The 13,481-nt window shown below is 38.2% G+C and overlaps 1 protein-coding gene across 3 annotated transcripts in view; it reads right to left on the bottom strand.

Moving 5' to 3' along the window:
* The window catches only part of gnb1l (guanine nucleotide binding protein (G protein), beta polypeptide 1-like), a 36,918-nt gene that overhangs the window by 15,211 nt on the left and 8,226 nt on the right, over window positions 1-13,481 (bottom strand). For all 3 annotated transcript variants that reach the window (XM_015383041.1, XM_015383039.1, XM_015383040.1), the window contains exons 2-5: window positions 11,779-11,950; window positions 11,354-11,479; window positions 9,601-9,763; window positions 5,069-5,161 (exon numbers count right to left, since the gene is read on the bottom strand). In XM_015383041.1, coding sequence (XP_015238527.1) covers window positions 5,069-5,161; window positions 9,601-9,763; window positions 11,354-11,479; window positions 11,779-11,888 — 492 coding nt within the window. In that variant the 5' untranslated portion in view covers window positions 11,889-11,950. The remainder of the gene's footprint in view (window positions 1-5,068; window positions 5,162-9,600; window positions 9,764-11,353; window positions 11,480-11,778; window positions 11,951-13,481) is intronic.

The following is a 13,481-nucleotide window of genomic DNA, read 5'->3' as shown; positions in this document are numbered from 1 at the left end:
CCGGCTTAGAAGCTGTCTGTCACTACAGAATATTCAAAGGTACGATCATCATGTTGATGAATTGACTGCATGGATGATGTTTTAAAGGTATACTATGCAACCGGGGTTGATTTTCCAGCAAGGCTCCCCCCAGAGGGCGAAAGTAAAAGTGCACTGTCGTAAATATGCTCAGCTGTTTTCCTGGTTTCTCCGTCAAGCCAGGCGCGGTTGTTTTGAGCTTAGCAGACAGGCGAACGCAACGAATCACCATGTCTACTGCGGTAGAGAGCCCTTTTCCTCTTTCTTGCCTGCTCCGACATGGGCTTTCGCTGTTTTCTCGCTGGTTCCGCCATGATAACTGCAATTATCGCCACTGCGCTAGCAACGAGCATGCCTTTCACTGGGGGTGTGTAGCAGTTCTCGCCGTAAAGCAAGACCGACTCTCACGATGCACGAGACTTCTGAGCCTGTGGGTGCGGGCCAAGGGCTCCTGCAATTGCAAGTACGGTATTTCCCCTACAGACCACCAGGGCGGCCGAGAAAACCTTTGTTCGACCTGAAATGACTCATTTAATCATCCAAAACGTTATGGAACACATTAATTAACTGAAAAATGTTGCATAGTGTGCCTTTAAGATCAACTTTCTCGCTTAAAAATGTCTAAAAACTGCTTTCCCCCCACTAATTATAGCCAATAATGCCAAGTCACTATGGATTGCACCTGCCATTATACATGGAAACCATCTATAGACTCTTTCCTTGATGTGCGTCCAGAGCTTCAGCATCAGATGGTGTGATGTGCCGCGCCAGTGATGTGGTTGAAGAGAACACACTATACGACCAAAATTGTTCTATCCCTGTTATTTATCATCATGTGTGAGTCTCCTAAGTTTGGACAATTTAAAGATCTTAAAAATCTTTTTCTCTGAGTGAACTGGCCTGGAGAAAGAAGCAGTTCTCTCCTTGGAAAGGATTTGCTCTTGGTTCTAACAGGGTCAGACTTGTTATATTAACTACTTTTAAGTCTTTTACAGTCTAAAATTCCCTCTTATTCATCTTAGATCTGATCACTCGCTTTTTTTTCAGTTCATTAGTAGGGGTGTAAATTGGCAAGAATTTTGCAATTCATATCAAAATATACATTTAACGTTACTATCTATCCAGATATATTCATGTCATGATTTCTATTATTATATAACTCTGGAAAACCTCATAAGATCTTACTGTTGCTCCACTGTGGCTGGTGCAGAGCAGCTAAATAATAGACTCTTGGCCAACTAGCCGCTAGAAGTTTAATAGTTATATAAAAGTAAGACAATGAAATGGATGTTTGCTATAGTTTACTTTTGAGATCAGACATATTTTTGTCCAATATTGTCCACTGAAATATTGCGATACTTGATGGAATCGATTTGGTCTTACACTCGTATTGATTAGATATACAAGCAGTATAATTTGATAAGACTTGTTTAAGTTAAAGGAGTCTTCAAAATTAAGTCAATAAGTTGCGACTTCACATCTGTCACACTATTATTTTGCAAACTGAATTAATGCATGATTTCATAATCTGCTTTCCTGAAACACAGAGCTTTACAGCTACATACACTACATTGGGAGTAAATGCTTGAAATGTCTTGTACAGTAAAGGCGATCATCAAACAGTTTATAAATGTATAGGTTTGCCAGTTAATCCTCCCATTTGCTCAGACGCCTAGTTTTGTACCATGTTGTACCGACCTCTCTTCTATGGTGGGTTAGGTGTCATTTTGTGCTAACCATAGTTGAAAAATGTTTTTATAAGATGATCTAAGTAGAGAATAATAGCATTTTTAATTACAAAAACACTTTCCTGTACTTTTCCTCTCTATATTTTATGCTTCTCAGCTTTTACTTTTAGTTAATGATTAAAGCCACAAACAAAATCAATGTTGAATCTTGATGTTTGAGGTTTAATTACCTAGAAAATAAAAAGCTGGTTGGAGATACATATAAAATGTATAACAAGTTTTATCCTAATAAACATTTTTTTGAAAAGAGGAGGGATCTAAGCAAATGCAAAAACTGAATAGACAAGTTTTTTCATTCCACATCCAATAAGAGTATGTTTACATGAAGGTAATCTCCTTCAGTAGAATGCATGAAGACCAGCAGACTGTTGCTGATGTCCCAGCACAGGCCTCAGGCTTCAACATAAGGAACCAATCGTGTCCTGTGGTCGCCGTCCCATCCTGCCATGATGTGATGGCCATGAGGCAGCTAGGTGATGAGCTCAGAGTGATGGATATCTGTAAAGGAACATTTCCTTTTTTCCCAGCCAGCCTCTGTGCACATGAGAGGCCTTGCACATCGTATATCACCAGCGTCCCTGCGGCCAAGCCCAACATCCTCGCACAAGTCAAATCCACATGTGGAGCCACTTTCGATTGTTCTCTTCATCAAAGCCAACTTGATCCTTACTGGTCTGATAATCCACATCAGAGCCAATCAGAAAGACATAGAATATTCTAATATTATGGAATTAAATCAATCGAAAACTTTATCTCCTTCCCATTTTGTTGTAATCAAAGACTGCCATTTGTTGGGCTTTTATTTAACAGATCAGAACTTAATTAGCTTTAGTGCATAACTCTAAAGTGGACTGGCAATAACGCATGTTTTTTAATCTTTTTAGAACTAAAATGTCTGAGGCGTAAATATATTTAGCCTCCTGTATTCTGAAACCAGAAAATATGAGGTAAAATAGTAAAAATTGGAGACCTAAAATGTTTCAGAAATATCAGCTAAAGTGACCCGTTTAATAATCAGGTTTCTGGCCTACATACAAGGCGCTGTGTATAAAATTTAGACATATTGTTTATTTCCTTAGATGTAATATCCTCAGAGTGAAACAAAGTGGTGGCAGTATCATGCTATGGGGATGCTCTTCTACAGTAGATAAATTGTAAAAGGCTTAAGACTGGGGTGGAGGCTCAGAACAACCCTAAGCAAGCAACACACTTTGCTGGAAAGAGGAGACGATTAATAAGCCATTTAGCAAGGAAGTCAGAAATGCAATCATTGCGATAATCACTGAAATCCAAATGTAGTAAGTATTGAATTAGACGGCGAACTTAAAACTCATTATTTTGTAACATTTCTGCTAACTGAGATTTGTTGAGTATGTGTTTTTTGTCTACATTTAACCTGGATTATTTGTGTATTAATTAGGCCTAATTTAAAAAATACCTGTGTAGATTTGAAAAGTAAGACCCCACAGGCTGACTAGTTAGCAATAGGCTCGGATAGCACTGCAACATCATGAGTGATTTAATTGGGACTGTTTAAATTTTTTGGGTAATAGGTTGTTGAATGTACAATGTTAATGTCGTATGGTTGTGATGAAATAAATTATATGCTAATATTGTGTTATTATAATACCCAATGGAGATAAGTGGTGTTTTTAGTATTATACCACTTTAGTTGGTGTGGTTCAGTGCCTAAGAGGACAATCAATACATTTTAGATAAGTTTTTTTTTTTTTTAAGACACCTGAGTGTAGAAAAGATTCACAATTAAATCCTTCTACCCTGTAACCTTTACAAAAAAAAAAAAAACAGTTAAGTGTACTTAATTTGATGTTTTTATTTTCCTCAAATCAATTAAGTTAAACTTACAAATTTTTGACACAATAAAATTTTACATTATAAAAAAGAAAAAACAATTATTCGTTTCAGATTCAAAAGTGCTCTATTGATCCCAAAGGGAAATAAAATGCTTTTTTTAATTGTTATTGAGATTTGGCACCACAAGATCAAAAAAAAATTTTATAATATGTGACAGAAGTCAAGGGGTGTGAAAAATGTCCAGCACTAAAATAGGACTTACTCTTTAGGAGACAATGAAGTGAAAAAGAACATCTGTATAACTGCACTGCATCACAGAGGTCGTGAAGGCTGACAGTAAATCCTTTGCTCAGTCTGTTGTTTTAGTGGAAAAGAGGACCATCGCTTCTTGCCTATACAGTGGGAACTGAGTGATGATGAGAGGGATGAAGGAGAGATGGGCGGGGCCTTCCTGGAATGTATGTCAGAGACACAGGTGGCTTCCTCCAGCTTCGTGGGTTGAAGGAAGCAGTGGGCAGCATGTAAACATTTGATGTGGGGAGATTTTTCTTTCTTTTGACTGATAAAATGAGTGAGTTAGGCAGAGAAGGAGGGATTTGTATACAATAATAAATCTATGTTTTGGGCCTTTTCCCGGAGCTCGGACCCTGTGCTTCTCGATAAGCGTAACGGAGCAGCAGGCCGCTGCTCAGGTGATTTACTATGGCCTGATCCCTTTAAGCTTTGAAGTCGCACAGCTGTCTCTGCTGTATTACACTGCTGTTATATAATTTATAAAGCTGTAGTTGATCATTTGGTTTCTTGGCACTCAGCGCGGAGGAAGAATCGGTTCATAAATCAGAAAACGAAAAGTAGGCAGAGTGGTTGAAAGCAAAGCAAAACGAAGAAAGTTTTGGAAACAGACTTGTCTACACGCTCTGGAACAGACTGCCACCTGTTGGGTCTTATTTTAATAGTGGCTGGAGTGAAAACGAGCAGGACCGGCAGCTTCCCGAGACTGTAGTTTCAACATGATGAGCAGGATTTTTATTTCTGTTGTCTGTAAACTTAAAAAGTTCATAAAACGTACACAAAGCAGGCAGTCTCCAACCACAGTCCCAAAACACTGAAACTTTAATTATTAAGCGTGTAAATAATTATAGGGTCATAATAATGAGAGGAAAACAAAACATTTGACAGCATCTACAAAACAGAAAGAGAGCTAACTTTTTGCCCAGATCAGATTGGATATACAGCTGCAGGCTGATATATGGCTGTGAACCCACGGCCTTCCCAAACGCTCTAATTACAGTGTTGGGGCTGGCTGCCAGCTGAGAAACATCGCATGGAAAAATGGCCCGAGACGAGTCGCTGGGCCATAAATCCCCACCATGTCTCCTGTGTGTGCATTTCTGTCGATTTGTCTGTTTCTGCATCTTGTCGTGCGGCGTACAGTAACCGGAAGAAAACAGGAACGGCGTAGCGATGAACGGGTTCAGAAAACTCACCTTCCACAGCTGCAGGCACATGACCATCCCCAGCTTAGTGTCTGGCATCAGTGTGCAGACTGGCTTCTTACTGGGCATCTCAGTGATCTGGATCTGGGGAGACAGATGAGACCTTTCAGTGGGAATTAACCCTAGAATCATTTTGTATTTCTAAAGACGTTAAAATGCACACAAGACGTCTTTGCCTGATCCAGCCTTATAATCTTTAGCCTTTATCTGTACGGGACTTGTTGTCTATTCATACTGCTTAAAGTTTTTCACTTTGATGTTTTTCACTTTCACCAAGTTAGATCCATAAAATCTGTTGTACTTTATTGGCATAACTGTAAAGTGGAGGGATTATTTGAATTTTCTTTCTGTTGTGAACTTGCGTTTAGCATCCTTGAATAATTTCTACCATCACCTAGAGAAAGACATTCTCTTCATACGTTCTTCAGGGCATAATAGCTTTTAGTAGATTGGATAGAGAGCATTACTAAAGACAGATTTCATACTTTTACTTCAGATCTTTGGTTAGTTTCAGGTCAGGAATTTGACTGAACCATTCCAAGCTCTCTCTGTAGACCCTGAGTTGTATTCCCTCAGAAGGGTGAACCTTTACGCCTGTGTTTTTTCCCTCTGGTTTTATTCTGTGTTGCTCTGTATGAATCTCCTCTGATCACATTCAACAACATGATGCTAAAACCACCATGTTGTACCAAGATGGTGTGTCGCTTTCCTACCACTTGTTGCACCTGTTTGGGTTGCCCCTACATGGCTCATAGTGGACTAATTGCGGCTGAACATGAACATTAAAATGCAGTTTTGACTTTACAGTGGTTTTTTTGTTTTGTTTTTATTATCAGGTTTTTTTTTATATCTTAATTTTTCAAATTTCTGTTTTTCAGATTTATAGCTGCATTATTTTCAAATTCTTTTTTAACAGATCAGACTCTTCACTTCAAGCCTGATACAAACATTGGTGCTAACATCCATGCAGCCCAATAGAAAGGAAGGGAATTTGTGAAAAGCAGTTAGAAAAAAATGAAATCTGTAAAACTCTAAAAAGAAGATTTGAAAAAAAAATAATGAATATACAAAATCTGTAAAAATTTGTTGTAAAAATTAAAACAAAAAAAATAAAATAAAATAATTCCTGCAGTATTACATTCTCATTTTCTTTTGATTAGATTTTCTTGTTCTTTTAAATGATCAAAAAACATGTTCTATGCAACAATAATGGAAAATAAATTACTCCATAGCCTATCAAAATGAGAGGGGGTTCGAATTTAAATATATAGCAATTGTTATTTTTACTTGTACATAAAAATAGAATAGAAAAAAGTTTTTGAGTTTTTATGTTAGCTTATTACATAAATCTATTTAAAAAACAAATGGTTAATTAAGTTTGTGGTGTGACAAAATTTGGCAAAGTTTAAGGAGTATTAATACTTTCTTAATGCGCTGTCTTTTTCTTAATTAAGTTCCAATTATTTTTGTATGTTTGTCTTAATGAATCTGTCTTCATGACTGGGTTACGTATTAGGAGGAAGCAGACCTGTGGGTACGATATCTGTTTACAATCTGCCTGCCAAGTCATAACCCGGCTGCCGGCTGTAACCAGAATCATGTCATTAAGTTTTTTTGGACTTCAGCGGATCAGTCCGCCATCAGCTAGCACAGACTGGCTGCCACGCTGTCTATAATCCATCCCACCAAAGCCAGGCCCTGCGACATGAGCTGTGTTTTCCTGCACACATTGGAACCAACATCTAATAAAACTACAACTAATGGATCCAGTGATGAAGTGCGTGCATTTGTACCCACATTAGGACCAAAACTAACTCTGTTGGCTTCCTCCAGGCTGATGATTGGCATATTCATCCTCATTAGGCTTCACATTAAACAGCCCTTTAAGGGAGTGATCTGTATTTTATCACTAAGCCACATCTGTCCTGTATGTTTACCTCTGCGTGCCTGACAAAGGGAGCTTTTAAGGCTCCTCTGCGCCTCAGGTGATCTCTGTTCTTGTGTGGCATCGAACTGCCCCATAAATAAAACGCCCACGCTATTAATTAATGCTTCTGACACAGCAGTTATCTGCTGGCAGGAATCCTGCTGTGAGCAATAAACAGAAAAACCACCTCAGTAGGAACGTTTTGTCTGTTTTCTTGTCATATATCCAAATACTGACCTGTTTTTTTTGTTTTTTTTTTTGGCTAAATCACACCATTGTGCGTGCTCTGTGGCATGAGCCTGTGCATTGTTTCTGAGAAAATTTGTTAATGAGGGTGTTTTACTTGCACATGCATGATAAGCATCTGTCTTGGCCTGTTATGCCTGTGGAATGGGGTGGAGATGCCAAACGACAAAAAAAGGGCCACAGTCCGTTTTGGTCTGCCTTTTATGCCGACATAGGTTTGCCTCTCTGTCTGTGTCTGATGGGACAATGGCATTATTGAGGTGCTGGGAGTCACAGGCGCCCTGGTGCCTGGCTCGCTGGACCGGGGTTAGCGGAGGCACGTTTGACTGGATCAGGTGACCGCTCCGTCCCTTTCAAGTGCGGCTCCTCTGCAAGTGAAGAGCGTAACATGAATCTGGAGGCAATAAAAGATGGCTGAATAGCTGGCTGCCTTCTCCCCAACTAGTCTCACCTCTAAGACACTGGCTCCACACAAAACCATACAAGCTAGTGGGTGTTGTGAATTCACTAGAAAGTGTGATTTCATTCCGAGCGCGGGTAATAGTTCCTTTTCTTCATAGCCAGCAGCCAATGATTTAAAGTATAAACAGCCGCCTAGATTATTTCATCAAGCATCATGGATTTCCTCTTGAAAGGCACAATTCAGCGTACTTCCATCGGCTCACTGAGGCCAATCAGGTGCTTTAGACGTACAGCCTTCAATAAAAGGAAAGCTACCAACCGTGACCCAAACTGACACGTATTTAGTTGATTGGTCCAAATTTAATTCTTCCTCAGCGGTTCAGCAAGGAAAACATTCTGATTATTGTTTGACAGTTTCTGTTCTAAAATATTATGTTTACATTGCCGGCAAGAAGTTGTGGATTTTCTCCAATCCACATATGGTCAAAATGTTATATTTAGGCTGAAATATGTACATGCATTCTCCCCTCCCCCCTAAAAAATACAACTAGACCAAAATCACTTATCAAGCTTCAGAGAAACTACAAACACCTGGTAAAAATCAAAAAGCTTCTTGCATAATTCCATTGATATTTGATTAAACTACTTAAAGGAATTGGTAGAGTTAAATAAAATTGGTTGGTTTCCTGGCAAAGATGAGGCTTTAAATCGTTGTTCAAAGAGTTGATGTCATTAGTGTTATGTAAATCCCTTTATTGTCCTACAATGGGGAAATTCACTCTCTGCATTTTGACCCATCCCCTTGGGGAGCAGTTAGAGGTTAATAGAAATGAGTTCAGGATGATTACAGCTGCTCCAACACCAGGATTAAGGTGTGCTTGGGAAGAATGTGTCCATAATTCAACAAACAAGCTGTTGATTTGAGGGAACTAAAGAACACTTCCCCTTTTAGTGAAGCAGACCCTAAGCATGATGCTGCCATCACCATGCTTGGTGTAATCATCAATTTTGCTTTAATTCAGGCTTTATTTTTTTGTCAATAATAAAAAAATCTTCAACATATTATTTTAATGATTTTATTTCCTGATTAAAATCAGGGTCTTGGGAGGAATGGAACAGCATAAAGGTCGGAAATCACTGCAATAGCACATTTAAAACAGCAGGACTAGTCTCGTTTTAAGCGGTGAGATGTAGATGGAGTGACAATTTAGCAAGAAAATGCTAATTTCAGGAAATTATTGCATACATTAATTTTGAATGCAGATGTACAACAGGCCTGGTCTTAATGCTGCATCTATGTGGCTTAATAATCAGTCTGTTGACTTGATTATTTCAGTTTTGAAGCTAGGTTTTGGATTATTGCTTTACTCTTTAGCTATGTAAATAATGACATCAGTAACTGGTAAAAAGACCATTTGGACTGAAAATGTGTCATGTAAATAAGCTAACAGGCATAAAGTGTTCCCTCTGATGTTATTCTTTGAGTACAACACTCATTTCCTATGAATTCAATGGCAATGTGGCTTTTTAAAAAACTGAAAAAAGAAATTCAAATAAAGTTAAAAGATACATTTTCCCCATGGTGCAAAAAATCTAAATACATCCCTAAAATTGTCAGAAGTCATTCCTCTAGGACTTTGTACCTTAAATAAATGTACAAATAAAAATATAACTGATTTATGAATAGATAAGTAAAACAACAACACCAAATCTTTCTGAAGGTTGATGACTGAACCTACAATAAGATGTGCTGTTGGATCATCATTGTGCTAGGCTGTTATTCTAGTTTTCAGGAAATTTCAGTTCATTCACTTATATTTGTGTTGTGATCTGAAGGCTCTATCTTGTTGTAAGTATTAAAAGCTCATCCCAGAACGCCCTGATGGGGAGGCAAGTGAAAAAAATTGCCTTAAACTTTTAGAAAACCCTTTTTAGGCTGATGTCTCACCTCTTCAGTCTCCTGGCCAGCAAAGGCCAGCAGGTAGTTTGACGGGCTGGTTTCCAGCAGTGAACATTGACAGAATCCAACGCTGCCCGTCCACACAGAGTCCACCGCCTCACTGCGGCCTTCTTTCAGGTCCCACAGGCAGATCTGCATGTCACGTCCCTGACTGCTCAGTCCAACAGAGAGAGGACAAGAAAGAAAGAAGGTTACAACCATGCGGACCCATCCACATATAGTCTGCCTAAATTCTCATCTAAGAGATTCAAGAAGCATGGAATGGTGCCAATAGTAAAGCTTTGCTAAATAAACCCATATCTATCTATCTATCCATCCATCCATCCATCTATCTATCTATCTATCTATCTATCTATCTATATCTATCTATAGGAACTAGGTCAGACCCCCTCAAGTACCACAGGAGGTCCCCTCTGGAGGCTTATCAGTGAGCTAGACCGTTGTTCATCACATCTTCTTTTATAGTAGAGATAGACTGATACATCGTCCAGTCGATATTTGCATTGTTTCTTGAAGGCGGCGATATGTGCATAAACAAATGTTTTTTGTTTTGTTTGTTTTTTATTAAGACTGGTGTAACAACTGTTATGGTTTTCTTATATTCATCATGTATATAATGGATTAAAAAGCAGTATTGGTCAGAAGAATCAGCCTGTCAATAAAATTGCCTTTAGACTGATGTCAAAATAATCAGCTTTAAAAAACATGGATTGATCGATCTTCAATTTATAGACCTGAAAATTACAATAACTAAAAGAAACATGGAAAACATATTTAGTTCATAAGTCAGTATTGGTATCCCCTCTTATGAATCAGTTCCTATGACGTGTTATAGAGGATATGGAGGTTTTGTTTAAAAAACTGTTAATAAAAGGCTAAAGGTTACCAATGGGCAACATGTAATTCAGAGACACACTACTGGAAGTATTTAGAGGAAGGAACACAGTTAATTCTGTTTCTAAAAAACAAAAATGAGTCTTGGAAAATTTAAAAGGAGAACAAAAGCCTGCTGCTGATGACATAAGCGGCTAAACACAACAGTTATTAACGGGAGGTACAGGCTGTTCATCTGTATGAAGCTAACAGACAATTCCTTTTGTTTTTTGTCATATTAAGATTGTTTGGTTATGATTAGCTTGGAAAAAGCTGAGACTCCTTAATTAATAATGGTTGGTAATAAAATATATTGATGATAACCAGCTGGGATGGGCTTCAAATATTAATGCACAGCCTAATCATACATTTGATTAAAAAAAAAAAAAAAAAAAACATTTTTGAATGTGATAAAAGTATTTTAGTTTATGCTCTATATTCCTTCCCACGCTTTTGTAACTGTAAAGGCGTCAGACACATCTTCACCCAGAGCCAAAAGGCCTGTGCCAATTACTATTCCTCCTCTGTTTGTGGAAAGGTTGAGTTTTAATGTTGATTTATCTTTTGCTGTCTTAAAACCACTTAACTAACTTGACGAGGGAAAAAAAACGTCTGTTTTCTTTCCCTTAATAGTTGCTGATCAGGCAAAATGCCTCATTAAATGCCACAGGCGGAATTTATCCTTCACTGTGTCAACATTGAAACGTTCCTAAGTTTGTCTTTGTTTCCACGTCCTTGTGTTTCTCATAGTTGTCATTACATCAAAAGGCGCCAATAAAACACTATAAAAGGTGAATGCCTGTTTTTGCTGCAGGGCATAGCTGCCCTAATGGTAACAGATCTTTAGAAACCACTAAGAGAGACCCACCTGATGAGAGCATCTCCGGATGGCAGTGTGCTGAGCCACAGGATCGACTGACCACTATGACCCTCTACTACCCGCTCCGCCCTCCTGCTGTTCAGGTTCCAGATGTGAATGGCGCCTTTTGCTGACCTGCAAAAATCATCCAAGAGTCTTTATTTTTGCATTTCTACAAAACCTTGGATGTAAAAGAAACATTAGATCAATTTAATTTCAAAAAGGTTAAACACAATTGATATGTTTCTTTAAGTGAAAAAAATGACAGCTGTGTTTGATGCAATATTAAATGTATCATCCACCTTCACTGTCATCAGTTTTCTATGGCTTAGAGCAGAAGTCAGCTTTCGCTCAGCAAATGCTGAGATTCCTGAGTTTTACTGAGCTACAGCTACATAGATAACTTATCAGATGTATCTGAAAGAAAGACTCACCCAGAAAACAGCAGGGGGGTTTCCCCTCCAGGACATCTAAAGTGGAGGCTGTTCAGAGGAGCGCCGGCCCCTCTCAGAGTATAAACGGGAGATGGGGCAGGACGGGACATGGGTCAATCAGGAGGTCGGCGTGTGAATGCAAAGAAGCTGAGGACCATCACAGTTCTATGAGCTGCAAGATAAAATGACATTTGGTTCCAATAAAAAAAATGCTCCTTTGTGGTTGAAATATGTTTTGTACCAAAAATCTGTATGAGTCTGAAAAACGTATTAAATGATGAGGTTTAGTTTGCTGCCTACTAGGGCCGAACATTTTTGCCAAATATCCAAATTGCGATTATTTTAAACTAATATTGTGATTGACTTTCTTGCGATTTTCCTTTGCACTAAGCCATGAGGATGTTCAGTTTTATCACGGCCTTGAAAGCCTGCTTGTCCAGAAACCAGTGCTGCAGGACTTTACTGGTACCTTTGCATGAAAAAAGTTATTACTCCTACTGTAATGATCTATTTGCTAGCTTCAACGCTCTGTTCACTTCTGTGCAACAGCATACCAACTTTAATTGCATTACTGCCACCTACAGGTCTGGAATGAGAAAATTAGTGCGTTACTCTTCTTAAATGTATTTTGCCTAAAGATCGAAGGCCTCTGCAGTTTGAAAATTGCGTTTATCTAAATTGCGATAATAATGCAGATGCAATTAATTGCACAGCCCTAACACCCACTAACAGAAAACCAAATCAACGTTAAATTTAGCTAAATAGTTTCTTCAACTAACATCTCTAAAAATCTGGCTGTTGCACAAACTGAACAGAGGCAGTCTGGCTCCCTTTTGCCTTCAAGCTTTTAGTTCAACACAGCGGCGCACTGTCTTCATTTCCTCTTTACTCTGTAGCTACAACCACCAACCCTCCCTGCTCTTTAGTTCCTGTGATAACACCTCTCTTACTCACTGCATAATAAATCAAAACTTGTGACACACTAATTACAGTAAACAGACAGGGATCGGGCTCGCGATCAGCAGCCGTTGTCCCAGAGGCAAAGGTAACATCTCAGACTTTTATGCTATCCGTCGACTAAGCAGGTGAGGAAACCAAACCAACCACAGGCATGCAGGGAGGAAACAAGGCCCTTACATGTGACTCCAGCATCTTCACATGCAACAGATTCCTACGGATTCCTGCTTAAATCTAATGTAAAATGAAGATGTTGCACCAGCACCTTCATTTGTACATCTTTTTACATCTAATTACCCCTCAATAGATTCTGCAACATATCAACAGAGTTAACACAGCTCAGGGAAATTCTGTTGATGCAAAATTAGAGAGGGATTAATAATCTGAAAATTTCTGCAAGATTCACAAAAACCTTGATCTAGCATTAAGGTGTAATACAGCAGCTTAACATCAGGTTATATCTGCTTCCTGGGCTATGGGGGGACTTTTGTTCCAATATTGTTGAAAAAAAAAAAAAAAGAATCCTTTTGTGAATTATTTTTAAAACTTTTAATTGAAAAGGTTAGAGATTGTACACAGATTTATTTCTTTTTTTATATATATTTAATCAATTTGTTTTCCCAGACTTTATATTTTTACATATAATATGTTTTTTTTTTTATATATATACATATATATATATATATATATATATATATATATATATATATATATATATATATATATATATATATATATATATATAT

The sequence above is a fragment of the Cyprinodon variegatus genome, unplaced genomic scaffold (genome assembly GCF_000732505.1).
Source record: "Cyprinodon variegatus isolate N-32 unplaced genomic scaffold, C_variegatus-1.0 Scaffold273, whole genome shotgun sequence".
Classification (NCBI taxonomy): Eukaryota; Metazoa; Chordata; class Actinopteri; order Cyprinodontiformes; family Cyprinodontidae; genus Cyprinodon; species Cyprinodon variegatus.
This window is presented reverse-complemented; position numbering and strand designations above follow the sequence as displayed.